The sequence below is a fragment of the Plecotus auritus genome, assembly GCF_963455305.1.
Source record: "Plecotus auritus genome assembly, chromosome: 5".
Taxonomy (NCBI): domain Eukaryota; kingdom Metazoa; phylum Chordata; class Mammalia; order Chiroptera; family Vespertilionidae; genus Plecotus; species Plecotus auritus.
In genome coordinates this window covers 181645404-181664907 of record NC_137776.1, presented here as the reverse complement: position 1 = coordinate 181664907, position 19504 = coordinate 181645404, and the positions used below count along the sequence as shown (strand labels likewise).

Sequence of the window (19504 nt, the reverse complement as noted above, 5' to 3'; positions counted from 1 at the left end):
GGCCCGGCCCGGCCCACAAGCACCCCTGATCGGGGCCGTTACCTCGAGGTTTCAGGTCATCGTCCTCTGACTCGGACTCCCCTTCGTCGGCCACGGCAATGGGGACGGCTTTCAGAGGGTGGGAGGGCAGCGGAGAGTCCTGAGTTCAAGACCCAGAAAGAGAGAAAGAGGGGTGAGGGGGCCGAGGGGTGAGTGGGAGGCTCATGTGCCGCCGGAGAAAGAAGTCCAGCGGCCCAGCCTCCAGCAGGGTCACACTGCCACGCCCTCAACACGTGCAACCACCCAAAGGGACCCCACAGCACCCCTCACCTGCTCGAAGAGTCGGGGTGAGGCGGCCGGCAGGGGAGCGGCCAGCCGCTGCTCCGGGAACACCTCCTTCTCGCAGGCGTAACACCACACCCGGAACGTGGTCAGGTTCACGGTCAGGTTGTGCTTCTGTGCCTGGAGGCAAGATCCAAAATCAGGCCCAGGAGGCACTGGCCCGGGGGAGCCAGTCCCGCATGGGGGCCGCCTGGCTCTCAGCTCTCAGCTCAGCTCTCAGCACAGGCCCGTGGGGACAGCGGCCTGGAGCGGGTCTGCTCACCCTCCAGCAGGATGTGGGGCTGCCCGAGGCAGCATGAGCGGGCACCACATTAGTTCCTGCGTCTTTGCTATGATCGTTCCCATTTTACAGACACAGCCTCGGAGGCCCAGGGGGAGCTGGGAGGCGGCTGGGCTGGGCTGGGAGCTCTGGGCCGTCTGACCGCCAGCCCCTGCCTCTGCCCCGGCCGCCACTCACCTGCGCATGGATGGTGCTGTGGTCGGCGAAGGATTCTCCGCAGCCAACGTAGGGGCAGGCCACCTGGGAGAGGGGAGGAGAGTGGGTGGGGGCTGGCCAAGAGGGTGCACCAGCCGTGTCCCCCACCTCCGCCCAACAGGGAGGCCCTGCCTGCAGGAACACGGGGACACCCTCAAGCTCCCCGAATGGCCTTGTGTCTGAGTGAGGCAGGCAGGGCGCCTGGGCTACTGCGCTCCCGCAAAAAGCCCCGCAGGGCCACCGCTAGTCCTGGGCACAGACCCTCTCTGCCTCCACGTGCCCCTTGTCCATCCCGTTCCTGAGGGGCCGGTGACTGGGACCCACATTTCTGGGGGGGATGCTGGATGGCGGAGGCGGTGGGGCCGGTGTGTCCCAGGTACCCGCCATGTGGCCAGCATGGCCCCGATGACCCGGCCTTTGGTCATGCCCTCTCCTCCCCCAAATCTCTCCATCCACCTCGGCCCAGCCCGAGCGCCTCTCCACACCCAGCGGAGGCAGCTTCCCCACCGGAGCGCCTGGGGGTGTCCCCGGGGTCAGCCCTACACAGGCTGGGGACTTCCAGATGAGGTTCTGTACCTGTCTCTTTGGGGGACTGGGGCTCCAAGGAGGTAGGACTGTGTCTCGCACTTCCTGCTGCGCCCCCCCTCCCGCCCCCCACCGCCGCCCTGGCGCCCAGACCAGGCCCCAAAATCTACTTTATGCTGAGTGGCTGCAGTTCCGCGGGGACCCTGTCTTCTGGGAAGGCTTGAGCTGTTCTCAGCCCTCAAGTTGCCTTTTTCTCCTACTTGTATTTATTTTAAAGAAATTTTAAGTAATAGTCATTTTAGTATGATTTTAAAACACATATGTGTAAAAATTTTGAAAAATACTATAAAATTAGAGAAAAAGTTAAAAGTACCCATAATTCTACCACCCACTGAAACTGTTAAGTCTTTTTTTGTTTTGTTTTTTATTTAAATCTTTTTTGTTGGAAGTATTACTTATGTCCCCCTTTTTCCCCATTGACCCCCTCCAGCCCGCCCCCATCCCCCCTGCCCCAGGCCTTCAGCACCCCACTGTCCATGGCCACGGGCCATGCATCCATGCACACAAGCTCCTCGGTTGATTACCTCCCACCCACCCACCCTCCCCCCCTTCCCTCCGAGATTCCCCACTCCGCTCCCTGCGTCCATGTCCCTGGATCCACTCCGTTCATCAGTTTATTTTGTTACTTAGATTCCACGTATGAGTGAGATCATGTGATTCTTGTCTTTCTCTGACTGACTTATTTCACTCAGCGTGATACTCTCCAGGTCCCTCCAGGCTGTCTCAGGGGTAAGAGATCCTTCTTTTTTACTGCTGCATAGCATTCCCTGGTGTAAACGCACCACGGCTTCTTATCCACTTGTCTACTAATGGGCACTTGGGCTGTTAACAGATCTTAACTACTGTAAATAACGCTGCTATGAACACAGGGGTGTATATATGTTCTTTCTGACTCGTATTTGGTGTTTCTTGGGGTACATCCCTAGAAGTGGGGGCACGGGGCAAATGGCAGTTCCCTATTTAATTTTTTGAGGAAACTTGATACCATTTTCCATAATGAAAACTGTTAGTCTCTTTAATAAACAATAATAATCAAACACGACCAGGTTTTACTGGATATTGTCTATGGCCACACACCCTGCTAAGCCAAATTCTACCCCAACACCATGAGGTGGACAGTCATCGGTGTCGTGGGCCCCACTGTATGCGACGGGCTGCTACTAAAAGTGCCAGGGCCCTGAGCCAGATGCCCACACAAGGCTCACGGGCACCTGCACGAGAGAATCCTGCCTCTCATGTACACTGGACTGTCTGGTCCAGAATCTTCTCCCACCTGCTTTTCCCTCTTATCATTTTTTTTCTTACTTTCATTTTTTTAATCCTCACCCGAGGATATTTTTCCATTGATTTTTAGAGAGAGTGGAAGAGAGGGGAAGACAAAAAGAACTATCGATGTGAGAAACACATCGATTGGTTGCCTCCTGCACGTGCCCGACCAGGGCCTGGGCCGGGGAGGAGCCTGCCACGGAGGTATGTGCCCTTGACCGGAATTGAACCCGGGACCCTTTGGTCCACAGGCTGATGCTCTATCCACTGAGCCACACCGGCCAGGGCCCCTCATGTCATTTTTAATGGCTGCCAAGGCAGCCAGCCAGGGGCTCGCTGCCTCTGGGGCCCTCTTAGCTTGGGACCCGCCCCTGAGACATCCATGCCCTTTGTCACCACCCAAGGACCCGCATGGGGGACGGATGTTCACGCCCCGGCACCCGCAAGGAGCCCTTACCTGGAGACAGGCCCACAGGTTCGGCCCAGAAACACCGCACGACTGACAGGTTCCCTGCGCGGGATGAAGGAGAAGCAGCAGAGGTGACGGGCCGTGGAGACCCCCCGGAGCCCGGCCCACTCCAGCTGGGGGAGCACACACCGGCCTCTGCTGACTCCCGAGCCCCACGTGCCTCGGCTCGAAGGCCCTGTTTGCCTCGCGAGGGCCCTCGGCAGCCCCCTAGTCTAGATCCAGTTCCCATTTCACACCTCAGTGTTTGAACTGTGTTTTACGATGTGCCTGCAGACACGTTCAATGATATCATTTGAACCTTTGACCCCTGACTCTGCAATCCCATCACACCTCTACTCTTCCCTGGCTCCCATCTAGGCTCCGGGCTCCATGAAAAGGGGTGGTCTGGGCTGTGCACGCCTGTGACTTCGCAGAGTCTGGAACAAATGAGGAGACCAATGCCTTTGTTGAGCCCAGAAGACACCAGGTGGCTGGTGGTCCGGGTGATGGAGCCTTCTCCCTGTCTACCTGTGTCTCCCCTTCTGGCCCGAGTAACAGATGCATGGATCGGGGCTGAGCGCTCAGCCAGCCAGCTGCAGGCTTTCTCACCCCCACTCCCACCCCCGTGATCATGGGGCTCAGTCCAAATTAATGGGATGCCAGCAAAGTGACATGTGCTCGGCAGCAAATGGACAGAGCGTCCGTGCTCCCAGATGGACTGGGAGAGGGGCGGCTGCTGGCTGCTGGGACTTGGCGCTTGGAAGGCCTCCAAGCAGACGCCAGCCTTGCCTCTTAGATAGAAGACGGGCGAGGCTGGTGGGAAGGCAGCTCTGCTGCTGCTTCAGGCACGCTTGTCCCCGGAAATCCAGAGGCCCTGAGCGTGGGCCTTGGCCCCACCATGTCTGAGCCTTTACCTTAGATTTGAGCAGCAAGTCGTCTTTGGTCACCTCCCCTAAGGAGTCCAGGTGAGGGCAAAGGTCCCTGGCGTCCCCCATGCTGGCCTGGTCTCACCTGCAGGAACACAGAGTCCCAGGTTAGACACGGCAGCCACTGCCAAAGGGAGGCGGGGAGGCCAGTGGGGAAGGGCAGGACCTTGGCCTTGAGTCCCAGCTCAGCCACCCCATCAGCCGGTGAGCGAGGGGAGCTAGTTAACTTCTCCGAGCCTCACTCTCCTTGCTGGGAAGCGGGGTGAGGAGAACACCTCCCCCGGGGCTGCCGGGGCATTCCCAATGGCTGTGTGAGGATCTGAGAGCCCCGTCAGCCCTGCGGGTTGCGCCGATGCCACCTTCCTGGCTGTGCTACTGAGCTACAGACACACCAAGATGTGGTCCACTGAGGGGGCTGGGTACTGGTCTCATGAAAGGCAGGGGCCCTGTGTCCACTGGAGGGAGGTGGACCCCAGGCCCCTCCCAAATGGTCAGCCCGGCGTCTCAGACTCCCAGCCCGAACAGGAGCTGCTGGTGCGGATTAGATGCCAGGTACCAGACTAAGAGCTTCGCACGCATCATTTCCTCAAAAACTTCCCCAGCGCCCGGCTGGGGTCGCTCAGTGCTTGAGTTATCAACCTATGAACCAGGAGGTCATGGTTCGATTCCCGGTCAGGTCAGGGCACATGCCCGGGTTGTGGGCTCGATCCCCAGTAGCGGGGGTGCAGGAGGCAGCCGATCAATGATTCTCTCTCCTCACTGATGTTTCTATCCTTCTCTCCCTCTTTCTCTCTCTGAAATCAATAAAAAATAAAAAGTAATTTTTTTAACCCAAAACCTTCCCCAGCGGTCTCTGAGGCAGCGGTGGTCAGCCCAGTTTCACAGGCTGGGAAGGGGCTCCTTCTTGTCCGGGCCTCACGGGCAGGAGGGCTAGAACCCAAGTCCGTCGGACTCTTAGCCCCTACTCTCATTCCCTCTAACTTACTGGAAATGCAAACCCGGGCGGAAATCGACAGAACTAGCGCGCAATGCACTCCCACGGGCCCACCACCCAGCTCCAACAATTAGTTCATGGCCGGCTTTCTCTGCTTCCTCTCAACCTCAGATATCACATCATTTCATTCGTGTTTGTTTTTCTAAATGAGGACTTCAAAAAAGAAAAAAAGAAAAAAAGAAAAAAAAGAAAAACATAAACACAATTCCATTATTCACCGAAAAAGAAAAATCCATCTCCCTCCTTGACCTGTGCCTAAGGGCCACACCTGAGTGGGGAGCCTGCGGCCTACCTCTGCGGACAGCGACACCCCCAAGAAGCAGCCGATCTCCACATTCTCTGTCCACAGCCGCCCGTGGTGGGCTGGAGCGCGAGGCCTCTGGCAGGGAACCTGGGGGACAAACGGGTACTTCAGGTAGTTCCGTTGTTTTAAAGTCACTCAGCACCGACCCCCGGGCCAGGGCCCTTCACCAGTCACTGCTGGCCATGGCCTTTGTGATTCTGAGCGGAGACACCTTCAAGGATCTGCAGGAGAGGGCCAGGGGCCTCTCCAACTGCTGCTCCCTGTGGCTGCCAGGACGAGAGGCTCAGTCCCTCTGCACAAGCCTCTGGGACCCTCCGATCATCCTTTGAGCCTCCCAACGAGACCCTGTGCTGCTCAGAACTCCTGACCCCCAAGTCTTGAGCAACTACAGCAAGCATGTCAAACTCAAAGGATAACACGGGCCAAATAAACGAGGCACGCGGCCGAGGGCTGCGCATTTGACATGCTTGACCCACAGGCTCCAGGCACACGTCACCACTGCTGCCTTCCTGGCTGGGCCACAGTCTTCCAGATGCAGGCACTTCAAAGAGGGAGACAGAGAGGACAGGGACAGAGACGGCCAGCCCTGCTTTTGGGTCCTTGCTCTCATCGCTTGCAAGCTGTGTGTCTCTAGAGAAGTCACTCAATCCTCAGTGTCCTCGTCCATGAAGTGGGACAAAGACAGCCATAGGAGGGCGGGGAGACGATGCACAAGAAGGGCAATGACTTCTGATCCCATGGAGGTTCAGGGTGGCTCTGAGTTTGCATTTATCTGCACAGCAAGATGCTCAAAAAAGCCCGGCCAGCGTGGCTCAGTGGCTGAGCATCGACCTAGCAACCAGGAGGTCACGGTTCAATTCCCGGTCAGGGCACCGGGCTCGATCCCCAATGTGGGGCCTGCAGGAGGCAGCCGATCAATGATTCTCTCACCACTGATGTTTCTTTCTCTCTCTCTCCTTCTCTCTTCCTCTCTGAAATCAATTAAAAAAAACAAAAAACCAAAAGAATGCTCAAAAAACATTCAGCACTGTAACTTGTGTTACTGATCATGCTTTAGAAATCAGGAACCAGGTTGGTCGGACTGTAAGTCACGTGCCAAGGGGCACCTTTCATCAGCTGTTCACTGGGGGCTCCATTGCCCAGGGCACCCAGGCCGACCAGCCCAGCCAAGAAACGTACGACGTCGACCAAGTGTGACACCCAGCAGGTGACTGGTGCATGGCGGGTCTGATTCTCCCGGCTGCTTTCTAAGATCCAAGCTCACCTCCTAGAGCTTCTGACATCAAAGTAAAGCCAGGAAGCAGAACCCCAGGGAATGAAGCCAACAGCTGTCTGTCCTGTCCCTAGGCAGCCAGCACGTCTGCTTCCGACAACCTGATTCCCTTTCTCAGCGCAGGCTGAGACACTGTTCCAGATAAGGCACCAGAGACAGGACTAAATTGGGACCTGGGTTAATGAGGTAAAGGGTATTAGTGGGGCAACTGACGGATTGGGTTAGATACTAGATGACAGTGTTTGCTGTGGATTGAATTGTACCCCAAAAATTTACATATTAAAGCTCTAATCCCCGGCACCTCAGAATGTAATCTTATCTGGAGACAGGGTCCTTAAAGAGGCAATTAGGTTCAAATGAGGTCTAGAGTGCCTGAATCCAGTCTGACTGGTATCCTTCTAAGAGAAGGAAATTTGGACACTTAAGGAGGCACCGAGAAAGGAAAGACCCTGTGAGAACACAGCAAGCAGGTGGCCGACAACAAGCCCAGGAAAGAGGCCTCAGAAGAAACCAAATCTCTCTTTAAAAAAAATAAAAAATAAAAAATAAAAAATAAATAAATAAATATATATATATATATATATATATATATATATATATTGATTGATTGATTTATTTCAGAGAGGAAGGGAGAGGAAAAGAGAGATAGAAGCATCAATGACAAGAAAGAATCATTGATTGGCTGCCTCCTGCATGCCCCACACTGGGGATTGAGCCTGCAACCTGGGCATGTGTCCTGACCAGGAATCAAACAGTGACCTCCTGGTTCATAGGTCGACACTCAGCCACTGAGCCATGCTGGCCAGGCACCAAATCTCTTGACACCTTGATCTTGAACTTCCAGACCCCAGAACTGTGAGAAAATACATTTCTGTTGTTTAGGTCACCCCGTCTGTGGTACTTTATGACAGCCCTAACAGACTAATATGGTATTATATGAACATTAAAGTTCCAGAAGATAGAAACAGTTTTCCGGTTATATGTTATAATGTCCTTGGTTGAAGATAATTGCCCCTGAAATATTTAGGGGTAAAGAGTCATGATACCTGCAACTTACTCTTAAATGAATCAGCAATAATAATGATGATGATGATAATGAGTATATGACATATATAGAGTAAATAGGGCTAAAATATTAATAATTGGTGAATCCTAGATGAAGGGTATGAAAGGGATTTCATTCTATTATTTTTGTAACTTTTCTGTAGGTTTAATCTTTTTCTCAAAATAGAGGCTTTTAAAAGATTCCTTTTCTCTCACTTAAGGTGGAGCAGGGAGGGGTCTTTTAGAAAAGGTAACCCTAACTGAACAGCAGGAGCGCCAGGACCCAGCACCTGCTCTGGGCCAGGCGCGATGCACACCTACATGCTCTCAGGTAACGACGGAGGGAGGCTCTGAGATGGAAAGCACTTGCCCAAGGCCACACAGCAAGGAAGTGACAGAGCTGGCAGTGAGCCAGGCCTGTCTGCCTCCAGGCTTTCCCACCCCGCCCTCTGTGCACATAAATGGAGTGCACACAGTAGGCATTTAATAAAGACCGAAAGGGAAAGAAACCGGCACTGCTGAGAGAATGGAGCCTGGGAACAGGCCCTCTTGTTATTTTTAATGTAAAGTGACAGTGTGAAGTCTTTTTTAATATTTTATATATATATATATTTATTGATTTCAGAGAGAAAGAAAGAGGGAGAGAGAGATAGAAACATCAATGATGAGCCCTATCCGGTTTGGCTCAGTGGATAGAGCATCGGCCTGCGGACTCAAGGGTCCCGGGTTCGATTCCGGTCAAGGGCATGTACCTTGGTTGCGGGCACAACCCCAGTATGAGGTGTGCAGGAGGCAGCTGATTGATGTTTCTCTCTCATCGATGTTTCTAATCTCTATCCCTCTCTCTCCTCTCTGTAAAAAAATCAATAAAATATATTAAAAAAAAAAGAAACATCAATGATGAGAGAGAATCATTGATCAGCTGCCTCCTACGCCCCCTACTGGGGATTGAGTCCACAACCCAGGCATGCGCCCTTGTCTGGAATCGAACCCAGGACCCTTCAGTCCACAGGCCGATGCTCTATCCACTGAGCCAAACCAGCCAGGGTGGAAACAGGCCCTCTTGAGAACAGCTGTCGGCTGTGCTGCTGGGAGTCAGTGAAGTGCCTGCCCCAGAGCTGGTGCCCAAAATGCCAGCCAGAGGGGTGGTACCTTCACCACAGCGACCCCAGAGCACCTCTCCCTCCTGACCCACCAGACCTGCCTGCCTCTCCTCTTGGGGATGAGAGAGCGGGAGGAAAGGAGGCAGGCTGGTAAGTCTGCAAAGAGCCCATCCATTCAGGGCCGGGCGAGCCTTCCAAGACGCTTAGTCCTGAATGAGGGCAGGCACTTCTTCCCCCTGGGGCCTGCACTGAGTGACAGGGAAGTGCCTCCCCAGGGACGCAGGCTGGCAGGCGGTACATCCGGGTCTGGCACCAGCTGCCGAGGCCAGGCCTCAGGTGCCCATTACTCATCATTTTCCTGGAGGTTCTGGCTACATCCTCCTCCCAGCCAGGAGCCAAGTTCCTCAGGACGGGAAAGGTGACGCTGCCAAGCCCCCCACCAACACAAGGACACCCCCTAACCTGGTCCTCACCCCATTAGCCATCCCTCACCCCACACACCTGCACCCCTCTGTCCCTCAGAACAAGTACCCTTTTTCTCCCTCCTGCCCTCTTTTCTCCAGTACACTTCCAAGCAACCCCATTTTCCCTAAATCCCCAATATGTTCCTTCCTTTAACCCAGTCTTAATTCGCTGAGAGGCCACCATACTTCTGGCTCTCAAAGCAGAACTGTCAGCCTCCTCCTGCCTTGGGCAAGTCCTGATTCCCACACACATGCAGCGACATTCATGGGTCTTACCCACCCAGCCCCTCCTGCACCTTGCCCCTGCCCGAATGGCCCCGTGTACTGAACTGATACTAACAGACCTCACTAAATCCTCATAACCACCCTGGGGGTGGGCAATATGGGAAGTTAAATCCATCTCCATCTCCATCACTAAAGGAAGAATGACTGAGGCTCAGAGAGGTAAAGTAACTGGCTGGAGGCCACACAGCTACTAAACAGCTTTTGATCAAAGCCAAAAGGCTGTTCTGAGAAGTCCTGAGTGCATCTGTCTCAGTCCAGGGAAGAGAACAACAATCTTAGAGGAGGCTGTTCCAGAAAAAGTAAGGCATTCCAGAAATGCTGCCCAGCTTCAGAATGGCCTTCCAGAAGGGGAAACCAAAACAGCCTCCATCAGCACCTCCCCCCAGCCAATGGGTGGCAACCACAGCGGTTGCAGCAAACATTCACTGAAGCGCTCCTGTGCACAACCTGCAGAGGTGGGCCTACGGCTGACCCCTGCTCCACCTTCCGGCTGTGTCACCTGAGGCACGCATTGCCTCCCTGAACCCTAGATTCTCATTTGCAAAATGAAAAATTACTGAATCTACTTCATAGGCCTGTTGGGAGAGTTCAATGAGATAATACTTAGCCCAGTACCTGCCACATAGTTAGCGCTTACTAAGAGGTCGCGATTTCAAAGGGAAGTGCCGGCCTATAATGAGAAAAGGAAAACTACTATTTAAAGGGTTCCTAAAGCCTTCTAAGCCACTACTTATGCATTTAGTTATTTCCTATGGGCGTTAGTTGATGCCCATATTTGAAATAAACTTAATTCTCACAGCATCTTGGGGTAGAAGGGGCCAAGGGCAGAGCGACAGTCCTAGTGACAAAGGATGAAAACAAGGCCCCTTAAGGTCAAGGGCTGGCAAACACCGGAGGAGCCCTAAGCCTAAAACACACACACACACACACACACACACACACACACACACAAACACAAAAAAAACATCAGTGGGTTCAAAGCATCAGACGTACGTCTCCTCAGGAAGAAATGGCGGGGGGTCATTTTTAGCGGGGCAATCGGCGTGGGACTTTAATTCACCACCACTAATAATAAGTGGTCATCTTTTGTCCCTAAAGGAAAAAATATGTCAGGCCCCAGACCCAGGGGAAATAAAAGTCAGCGCCCCGAGACGCCACACGCATGCTTTCAACGCTGGATCAGGCCCTGGCAGAATAAAAGAGATGGCGTCCCCTGTCCTGGAGAAGCAACGAGTCCCCTGGGGCTCGATGTGGGCCGACGGGACCCCAGAGGACCCCCAGGGCACCGGCCGGAGGAGGGGAGAGGGTGACGGCGGCCGGGGGTTCCTGGGCTCCGATCACCTGGCCGCGGTGTTTAGCGCATTTGGCAGGGCCAGGCCCCCGCCGGCCAGGAGCAGGGCTGGGGTCGCCCCAGCTCCGAGAGGCCCGGCCCCCTGCACCAGCGGACAGCAGCCAGAAACTCACCTGCCTTCGCAACCGCGCCACCGCAGCCTGTCAGTCAAACAGGCTAAGCTGTGCAGGGTCGCGGGGCCTGGCCGGCTTCGCCCCGCCTCCTCCCCCTCGGCTCGCCAATCGGGAGATGGCTACGCTACCGATGGGGCGTGGTCATTTGGGCTGTGCGAGACCGGTGGAACCAGGAGGGCTCGGGGCGGGGCCCGGCGGGGAGGGCGCTCTGACGACACTGCTGCGCGCCGGAAGCGGGCCGGTCCTCGGCGTAGCGGGGCAGCGGTGGGACCGCGGGGCCGGCGCGACCATGCCGGTCACCGGGAAGACTTTCCGCCGGCGCCGGGCTGACTCGGAGTCGGAGGAAGATGAGCAGGGCTCAGAAGAGGTTCGGTGCGTTTGGAACGGGCTTTCCACTGGGCAGAAAACGAGAAGCTGGTTCGGGGTCTCACCACCGGCCCGGCGCCTTGTTGACAACATTGACAACCGTGAGCCGATGGTGGTGTCCCCTTTGGCGGACAAATTGAGGGTTCTAGGGCTGAGGCCGCATAGTTGGAGGAGCTGTCCCCGGGATGGGCAGTGGATCGGAGTCCCGGTGGGTCCAGGCGCAGGTTCGCCTTCTGGACCCTGTGCTGGCAGCTCAGCAGCCGGCTAGATGCCGGCGAAGCTGCTGTTAGACTCTGAGTTCCGCGGAGGGTCTCTCAACCTGCACATTGCCTTTTATTCAGATTAAAACTGGAGGAGACCCGAGAGGTGCAGAACTTGAGGAAGAGGCCCAACGGAGTGAGGTGGGTACCATGGGGGGCCCGGAGGAGGAGGGGATGACTGACACGCCCCCGGCGGGTCGCTGTCACAGAATATCTCCTCAGACATAGCCTTTTTTCTTTTATTTACTTATTTTTATTTCTTTTTTAATTTTTAAATTGTTATTATTTTGTTGTTAATCCTCACCGAGGATATTTTTTCCGTTGATTTTTAGACAGGATGGAAGGGGGAGACACACAGAAAGAGAAACATTGATGTGAGAACGACACATCCATTAGTTGCCTCCTGCACATGCCCTGACCTAGTCAAGGGATCAAGCCTGCAACCCGGGTACCTTGACTGGAATCGAACCCGGGACCCTTCAGTCTGCAGGCTGATGCTCAAACCCACTGAGCCAAATGGCTAGGGATTTAGCCCCTTTTCTTGACACACTGTACACCTTCCAATGTACAACCCGAAGGGGGCACAGTGTTGGTTGAAACGTTTAATCAGGAGATGGCCTGGGCCATGTGGTCTTAAGGTTTGCCCCAGAGGTACAGAAACGAGTCACTAACTCTTGTTTTTATTGCGTCCAACTACTTGTGAAAGCACATCGATTGTTGAGAATTTGGAAAATTTAGAAAAGTATAATCAACAAAATAAACAGCACCCGTAATTCCTCCATCCAGAGGTCACCAATGTTAACATTTAATGTCCTTTCCAATGTGTATTCTTTTGCCCTTTTGTAAAGACTAGTGAGAACTTTTGTTCTATGCTATTTTCAGTTCATTAGGACATTGTGGTCGTTCACTCACTTTGCAGATGATTTTTCCAAAGCCCTTTTTAATGGCTACATAATACTCCCCCACAAGGATGTACCACAATGTAACTTAATACCCTGTTTGAGGACCTGGAGGTCCTTTTGTAAACTTTCATCAGATCAGGCTGCAATTGTGTTTTCCTACACTTGTCTTCAGCTTCGTGTTCCCTGAAGGCAAACAATCTTAGAAGTGAGGTTTCCGAGGCAAGGTGATGCCAGGTGGCTTTATAGAAAGGTTTGCCTCTTCACCCCCTCCACCCCTAGCTCCCCCCCCCCCCCCCCCAGCGTCTACAGTGCTTGTTGAGTCCTGTCTTAGTCTCACAGGCTTTTCCAGCCGGCTCTGGTGCCCACCCCTCAAATCCCACCCTGCCACTAATGTTGCAATCGACAAACTTCCCAAACATTCTTTCTCATCTCTGCAATGTGCCATTCTTCCCGCCCTCCTTTTCCTTTTTGGTTTTACTCAGCGCTGTGGCCCTGCTGGTGGGAGAGAAGGTACAAGAAGAGACCACTCTAGTGGTAAGTTGTGGGGTCCTCCCTGGGCAGTGGGACGATGCGGGTGCTCTTCAGTGGATGATTGTGTTTCCTTAGAAAAGAAAATTCGCTGCCAGTTACGAAGATGTTTCTTCTCCGCTGTCTTTGCTTTCTGCAGGATGATCCCTTTCAGATGAAGACCGGAGGCATGGTGGACATGAAGAAACTGAAGGAAAGGGGCAAGGACAAGTAAGTGCAGGACACGCTGGTGCGGATGCTCTGGTGGCCCCGCCGGGGTCCCCGCCGGGGTCCGTGTGCCCCGGAGAGCTGGGCCTGCAGCAGTGGCTTTAGAGCAGGGGTGGGCAAACTTTTTGACTCGAGGGCCACAATGGGTTCTTAAACTGGACCGGAGGGCCGGAACAAAAGCATGGATGGAGTGTTTGTGTGAACTAATATAAATTCAAAGTAAAGGAGCGGAGGGGAGAGCAAGAGAACCGGGTAGAACAGCCGGATCCGGCCCGCGGGCCGTAGTTTGCCCACGGCTGCTTTAGAGGGACATCTTCAAGTATCCTCTGTGCTTTGTAAACTACACATGGTTTAAAAACAGGAAAACTAAAGCTCTTTAAAAGTTAGCTTAGAGAGATGTGGGTATGGTCCGTTTTGTAAAGGTGCACTGTTTATTGTCTTTCAAACCCATGTGGAAGTTGCCTTTTTCTTTTTAAAGAAAACAAAGACACAATTATAAAAATAATGCATTGAAACAATACAAAAGTGAAAAATAAAAGTATCTGCCAATTCCCCGGAGGAATCTCCAAAGGCCAGCAGTTTGCTTGCTTACCTGTATTTTATTTGTATCTCATTTATTTCCCCCACTGTAAGGAGGACCTGACGCTTTTGTGTTGTGTGCTTGTGTTGTCAATGTCACGTAAAACTCGGCCTCCGTGAGTGTGACTTCAAGGCCCTGCTTCACTCTTCCTCTCTCCTTTCAGGATCAGTGAAGAGGAAGATCTCCACCTGGGGACATCATTCTCCGCGGAAACCAACCGGAGGGACGAGGACGCCGACATGTAGGTGTCAGCCTGGCTGTGAGCGATCGGGGTGGGCGCCAGCCAGAAACAGTCCGAGCTGGTCAGCCACAGATGACATTTCTAGAGTCAACCAAAGACATCAGTGCTGGTCCCTCTTGGCCCCCCTCCCAGGCTTGAGAACTTTGAAAAGTTCTTTAAAAGTGGTTCTTGAGATTGTGGATTCCTTGCCTAATAATATTTCCCCCAAAAATTGCAGGGCTAAACACCAGACTGCCTACTTTTTATTTTGGCCAATAAGACTGTTGACCAAACAACTACCATCTCCCATCATCCTTCTGTCTTCAAAGAGCCTTACATAGAATAACGCCAATAGATTGGTGGCACGTAATCGCATCATATAGGTTGGTGCTTTAGGTGGTAAATTTTAACTTGAAGAACAAATTCAAGTTATTTTTGTTTTTCTCACCTCTCCGTGGGCTGATGAAAACTTCCTCACGGACCGTCACTGCTTGTGGTCCTGTGTTGGGGCCCCTCACTTCAAAGGTGCCTGTTGTGAGCTTCCTGCCCCTCCCTGAGACCTTGTTTCTGGTTTCAGGATGAAGTATATTGAGACAGAGCTGAAGAAGAGGAAAGGGATCGTGGAACACGAAGAACAGAAAGTAAAGCCCAAGAATGCAGAGGACTGTCTCTACGAACTTCCAGAAAACATCCGCGTCTCCTCAGCAAAGAAGACTGAGGAGATGCTTTCCAACCAGATGCTGAGCGGCATCCCCGAGGTGGACCTAGGCATTGAGTACGTCCCAGACCCTCGCCTCGCCTCTCTCCTGCCCCGAGGCTGCAGGGGGACCGCTCTGCTTTCCAGTTAGAAGTTCGGGGGACTATTTCTCACCTGTCTCCTTGGAAACCCACAAACCTATGTTCTCTCTGGTGGGCTGAGGTGGTTGCCTCCAGTTCTTCTGAAGAGTTGGGCAGAGTAGTTAAAGACACTTAAGGACCCTGACTGCTGGAAGCCAAAGTGTGTTTTGATTTAGCCTTTGTTCACAGCTCTTCAGCTGTTCCAGTCAGGCCCTGGGTTCTTCTGTTGTTGTTCTTTTTTTCTTTTTTTTTAATATGTTTTATTGATTTTTTTACAGAGAGGAAATAGAGAGTTCGAAACATCAATGAGAGAGAAACGTCAGTCAGCTGCCTCCTGCACACCCCCTCCTGAGGATGTGCCCACAACCAAGGTACATGCCCTTGACCGGAATTGAACCCGGGACCCTTGAGTCCGCAGGCCAATGCTCTATCCACTGAGCCAAACCGGTTAGGGCTGTTGTTGTTCTTAATATGTTTTTATTCATTTCAGAAAGGATTGGGAGAGGGAGAGAGAGATAGAAACATTAATGATGAGAGGGGATCATCGATCGGCTGCCTCCTGCACACCCCGTACTGGGGATCGAGCCCACAACTTGGGCATGTGCCCTGACGGGGACTTGAACTGTGGCCTCCTGGTTCATAGGTCCATGCTCAACGCTGAGTCACACTGCCGGGCTGTTGTTCTGTTTTATCGGAGTAGGAGCATTGTTAAAGGCTTAGCCACCCCACGATCCTCCCCTCATTCTTACTACAGCACATCTGCTCTGGAAGGGGACCGTCATGGAGGAACTACAGTGGTCAGAACCCTCTGTGGCTGAGTAGAAGGTTGGGAGACCTCCGGGTCTCACCCCTTTCCTGGCTTTCCAGCTCTGAGCCTCAGGCAGTTCTCTGTCCCTCTCGGAGGCGCAGTTTCCTCTTGATCAGAAGAGAATAAGTCCCGTGTCTCCGTGCTGTGGGAGTGCCATGGGGTGTGGCTGCCAGGGAGCTGGTAAACTGCAGAGCTGGGCCCCAGGAACGAGGACTTCCTTCTGCAGGGCTGGGCCGCCAGCCTCACCAGGCACTCCTGACGGCCAGGGGTGGCAATCTAATGCGTGGCATGGCTCCTCTCTCCCCTCAGTGCTAAAATAAAGAATATCATCTCCACGGAGGATGCCAAGGCCCGTCTGCTGGCAGAGCAGCAGAACAAGAAGAAAGACAGCGAGACATCCTTTGTGCCCACCAACATGGCGGTGAATTACGTGCAGCACAACCGATGTAAGCCTCTGGGGAGGCAGCCCCCCTCTCACCCCTGCCCCACGGGTCTGAGGTCCCTGGGTTCCCGAGTTTTGCCTGACATGTCCCTGGTCTCTTGGTCCAGTTTATCATGAGGAGCTCAACGCCCCCATTCGGAGGAACAAAGAAGAGCCCAAAGCCCGTCCCTTGCGAGTGGGCGACACCGAGAAGCCGGAGCCCGACCGTGAGTACAGCGTGGCCGGAGGCGGCTGGAGGGGTCCCATCACTTGGGGCCACGGAAGCGGGGAGCACGGGCTGCGGGGCCAGGGCATCTGAGTTTTAGCCCGTGTTCTGGACCACGGCCTTGTCCCTTCCCCTTTGCAAGCCTCAGTTTCCTCATCTACCAAATGGGAGTGGGAATAAAACCTACCACCTGGGGCTGCTCTGAGGATTCATGGGCTGTCAAATATAGACTCAAAAATTAGAAAATGTCAATAAACCAAAATAAATGAAAAGTTACTCATAGTTTCACCACCCAGAGACAACCACTGTTAACATTTTTATGTACAATCTTTCAGGCTTTTTAAAATACTCACATGCCGAAACCGGTTTGGCTCAGTGGATAGAGCGTCGGCCTGCGGACTGAAGGGTCCCGGGTTCGATTCCGGTCAAGGGCATGTACCTTGGTTGTGGGCACATCCCCAGTGGGGGGCGTGCAGGAGGTGGCTGATTGATGTTTCTCTCTCATCAATGTTTCTAGCTCTCTATCCCTCTCCCTTCCTCTCTGTAAAATATCAATAAAATATATTAAAAAAAAATAAAATAAAATACTCATATATAGGAAACATTGTACGTACCTAGAAGGATCTCCCGGCGTTTTACTCAGCGGTCCGCCCTGCCTGTCTCCCCATGTCAGTGAACACGTTTTCTTGTTCAAAGGCCGTAGCATGTTCCACTGGAAAGACGGGTGGCGTCTCACCATTTCCCTCCGGCTGGCCACTTAGCTTGTTTCCCATTTTCCCTCTTTAAACGCTGTTCTGATGCTCATTCTAGACTGCGTCGTGCCTTTAGGCGACCTTTAGAGAAGTCACCAAGGGATCCTCCAGAGGCTGGTGCTCATGTCCTCCCCAGCAGCCGGCAGTGACCCTTCCCGCACGCTTGCCTGCACCTGGGGGAGCCATCCTCTCGTCAACAATGGGATGTTTCCAAGGAAATGCGAAATTTGCTGAGGCTTCCGAGAAGCCTCTCCTTTCTTACTTGGGAAACTATTTTCTTTCTTTTTTTAAAATATATTTTATTGATATTTTACAGAGAGGAAGGGAGAGGGACAGAGAGCTAGAAACACCGATGAGAGAGAAACATCGATCAGCTGCCTCCTGCACACCTCCCACTGGGGATGTGCCCGCAACCAAGGTACATGCCCTTGACCGGAATCGAACCCGGGACCCTTCAGTCCGCAGGCCGACGCTCTATCCACTGAGCCAAACCGGTTTTGGCGGGAAACTATTTTCTTAACGTCTTGGTTTTGTAGTCTTGGCTTTCCAAAGAGGTTTGTGTTAGACACATGGTTAGTGAGGATTTTGGAGTCACCAGACTTGGATGCAACTCTCAGCCTACCTTATCTGAGTCACCTAACGTCTCTGAGCAAAGATGGTAAAGTGCCCCTGCTAGGCTTGCTGAGGGTAAAAGGAAGCCGTGGCTAAAGGACTTGGCACCCTGTCTGGTAGTGTCAGACTCAATGACGTGTGGCTGCTACTATTCACTTAGTGGAATGCTGAGGTCAGCATAGCTTGGCTGGCACCAACTCCGAATGTCTGTTTTCACTCAATAACAAGTGTTTGCTGCGGCCCTACTATGTTTCTGTTCACCAGGGTAGCACCGGGGCTCCTGTGGAGACGTCCTTGCCCATGGGGAAGTCGCCTGTCAATGACTTCCTGCATGGCAAACAGCTTTTCCGCTTTTCCTTCACAGGGTCCCCCCCAAACCGCAAGCGTCCTGCTAATGAGAAGGCCACTGATGACTATCATTATGAGAAGTTCAAGAAGATGAACAGACGGTATTGAGGGCGGCCAGAGGGGAGAAGTGCAGAACGGGATGTAAACAGCACTGTCCCTCGCCCCATGATAAAGCCTTCCTGGACAGAACCCTGGTCATTGGCTAGCAGACAGTTCCAGAAACAGACTACTAGCCTGGCTGCTTACCTGCTGGATTTTTCAGGCTCTAAGTTTGTATCCTTTTGAAACAAAACAATATGTGGTTTTCTTATTTGGGGGCAAACTGTTCTTGTGAGCGTTATTAAATCTTGTTTGTAAATAATGTTGACTTTTTCTTAATATTTTTCCTGGCTCAGGAGAAAAGAGCTGTGTGTTCAGGGTGAGATAATACCCTTTAAATTGTGCTTTTATTATTATATGTGTGATCATGTCTTCTACTTCCAATGATCTGGAATGGGGTTCAGAAATGCATCCTTCCCTGTTTCCAGTGGACAGTAGAAAACTCTAGAATGGGATCAAAGGGACACTGGTATTCTCTGACTTTTACAAAGTTACCTATTTCTTTTCATTAAGAAGGAAAAATTACCTGTCTCTATCACTTCCGCACTTCGGTATTAAATATGAGATGAATCTAGCCTTCTTGTTCATTTTGCGTCTCCTCACACCGATACTAGGCAATGTGTTCAGAGCCTGGGGGGTGGGCAGCTCAAAAGAACTGCTCATTTAGTTCAAGAGACAGACAGGCTCCAACCTGTTAGCTGTCAAGTTCAGTGCCACTTGTGCTGTCATTTTTCCTGAAGCATTTGAACAGCTTGGAATGAGGAAATAACAGGTCGGGTGACTTCTGGGCTGATTGAGAACATGTATTGTGCAAGGTGAAGGTGAATGCAGGAATCGTGTGTCTAACCTGGGACATAGGCAACCCTCCCAACTGAATGAATGAGTGTGAGCACCTTTATAATAGAGGAATCTGACAACCGGAACCTCAGCCAGGTGATAAAGGTCAACAACAGGAGTCACAAATCATGCTGATCGTCTGTACCCTTGATATAATGGTACAAAAGTAGCACTTTACCTCTTTACTGTAAAGAACATTCATTCCCAAAACCCATAACCCCAGTCTAAACGTGGGACAAATTCCAATAGTGGGGCACCCTACAAGAGATTTGACCAGTACTCCCCCAAACTCAAGGTCATCAAAACCAAGGTAAATCAGAAACACCCACAATCAAGAGGAGACTAAGTATAATGTGGTACCTTGGATGGGATCCTGGATCAGAAATAGGACAACAGGTAAAAACTAAGGAAGTATCTGAACAAACTTTAGTATCAATATAGGTTCATATGTAACATAAAGATGTTAAAAATAGGGGAAACTATGTGCCAGGTGGGGGAGGCATATGTGCCCTCAATTTTTCTGTAAAACTTTTTTTTAAAACTTGAAAA

General features: G+C 52.3%; 2 protein-coding genes across 5 annotated transcripts in view; one reads left to right on the top strand and one right to left on the bottom strand.

Annotated features, from left to right (window-relative positions):
- USP20 (ubiquitin specific peptidase 20) overlaps positions 1-11047 on the bottom strand; it is a 28702-nt gene extending 17655 nt beyond the window's left edge. The window contains exons 1-7 of one of the 2 annotated variants that reach the window (XM_080670060.1): positions 10953-11047; positions 5308-5406; positions 4010-4106; positions 3105-3158; positions 779-841; positions 310-441; positions 43-139 (exon numbers count right to left, since the gene is read on the bottom strand). In XM_080670060.1, coding sequence (XP_080526186.1) covers positions 43-139; positions 310-441; positions 779-841; positions 3105-3158; positions 4010-4090 — 427 coding nt within the window. In that variant the 5' untranslated portion in view covers positions 4091-4106; positions 5308-5406; positions 10953-11047. Of the gene's footprint in view, positions 1-42; positions 140-309; positions 442-778; positions 842-3104; positions 3159-4009; positions 4107-5006; positions 5109-5307; positions 5407-10952 lie in introns of those variants that run through there. The other variant, XM_080670061.1, reaches the window with a different exon arrangement.
- A 127-nt stretch (positions 11048-11174) lies between these two features.
- Positions 11175-18691, top strand: LOC308249159 (splicing factor C9orf78). Of its 3 annotated transcripts, none has more exons than XM_080670003.1 (10): positions 11179-11324; positions 11660-11719; positions 12653-12730; positions 12963-13014; positions 13148-13218; positions 13959-14036; positions 14593-14790; positions 15970-16106; positions 16210-16308; positions 18036-18691. In XM_080670003.1, the coding sequence occupies exons 3-10, from the start codon at positions 12708-12710 to the stop codon at positions 18125-18127; spliced, it is 750 nt and encodes a 249-aa protein (XP_080526129.1). In that variant the 5' UTR covers positions 11179-11324; positions 11660-11719; positions 12653-12707; the 3' UTR covers positions 18128-18691. The 3 variants fall into 3 exon arrangements, with proteins under 3 accessions (XP_080526128.1, XP_080526129.1, XP_080526130.1); XM_080670004.1 differs by having other exon boundaries at positions 11179-11419; XM_080670002.1 differs by lacking the exon at positions 12653-12730 and having other exon boundaries at positions 11175-11324.
- The last annotated feature ends 813 nt before the right edge of the window (positions 18692-19504 follow it).

Excerpts from the sequence above, each read along its gene's own strand:
- LOC308249159 (XM_080670002.1), top strand. The coding sequence starts at position 11,242 with ATGCCGGTCACCGGGAAGACTTTCCGCCGGCGCCGGGCTGACTCGGAG. Across the intron at positions 11,325-11,659 it reads CAGGGCTCAGAAGAGGTTCG|ATTAAAACTGGAGGAGACCC; the intron begins GTGCGTTTGGAA and ends CCTTTTATTCAG. Across the intron at positions 13,219-13,958 it reads AAGGAAAGGGGCAAGGACAA|GATCAGTGAAGAGGAAGATC; the intron begins GTAAGTGCAGGA and ends CTCTCCTTTCAG.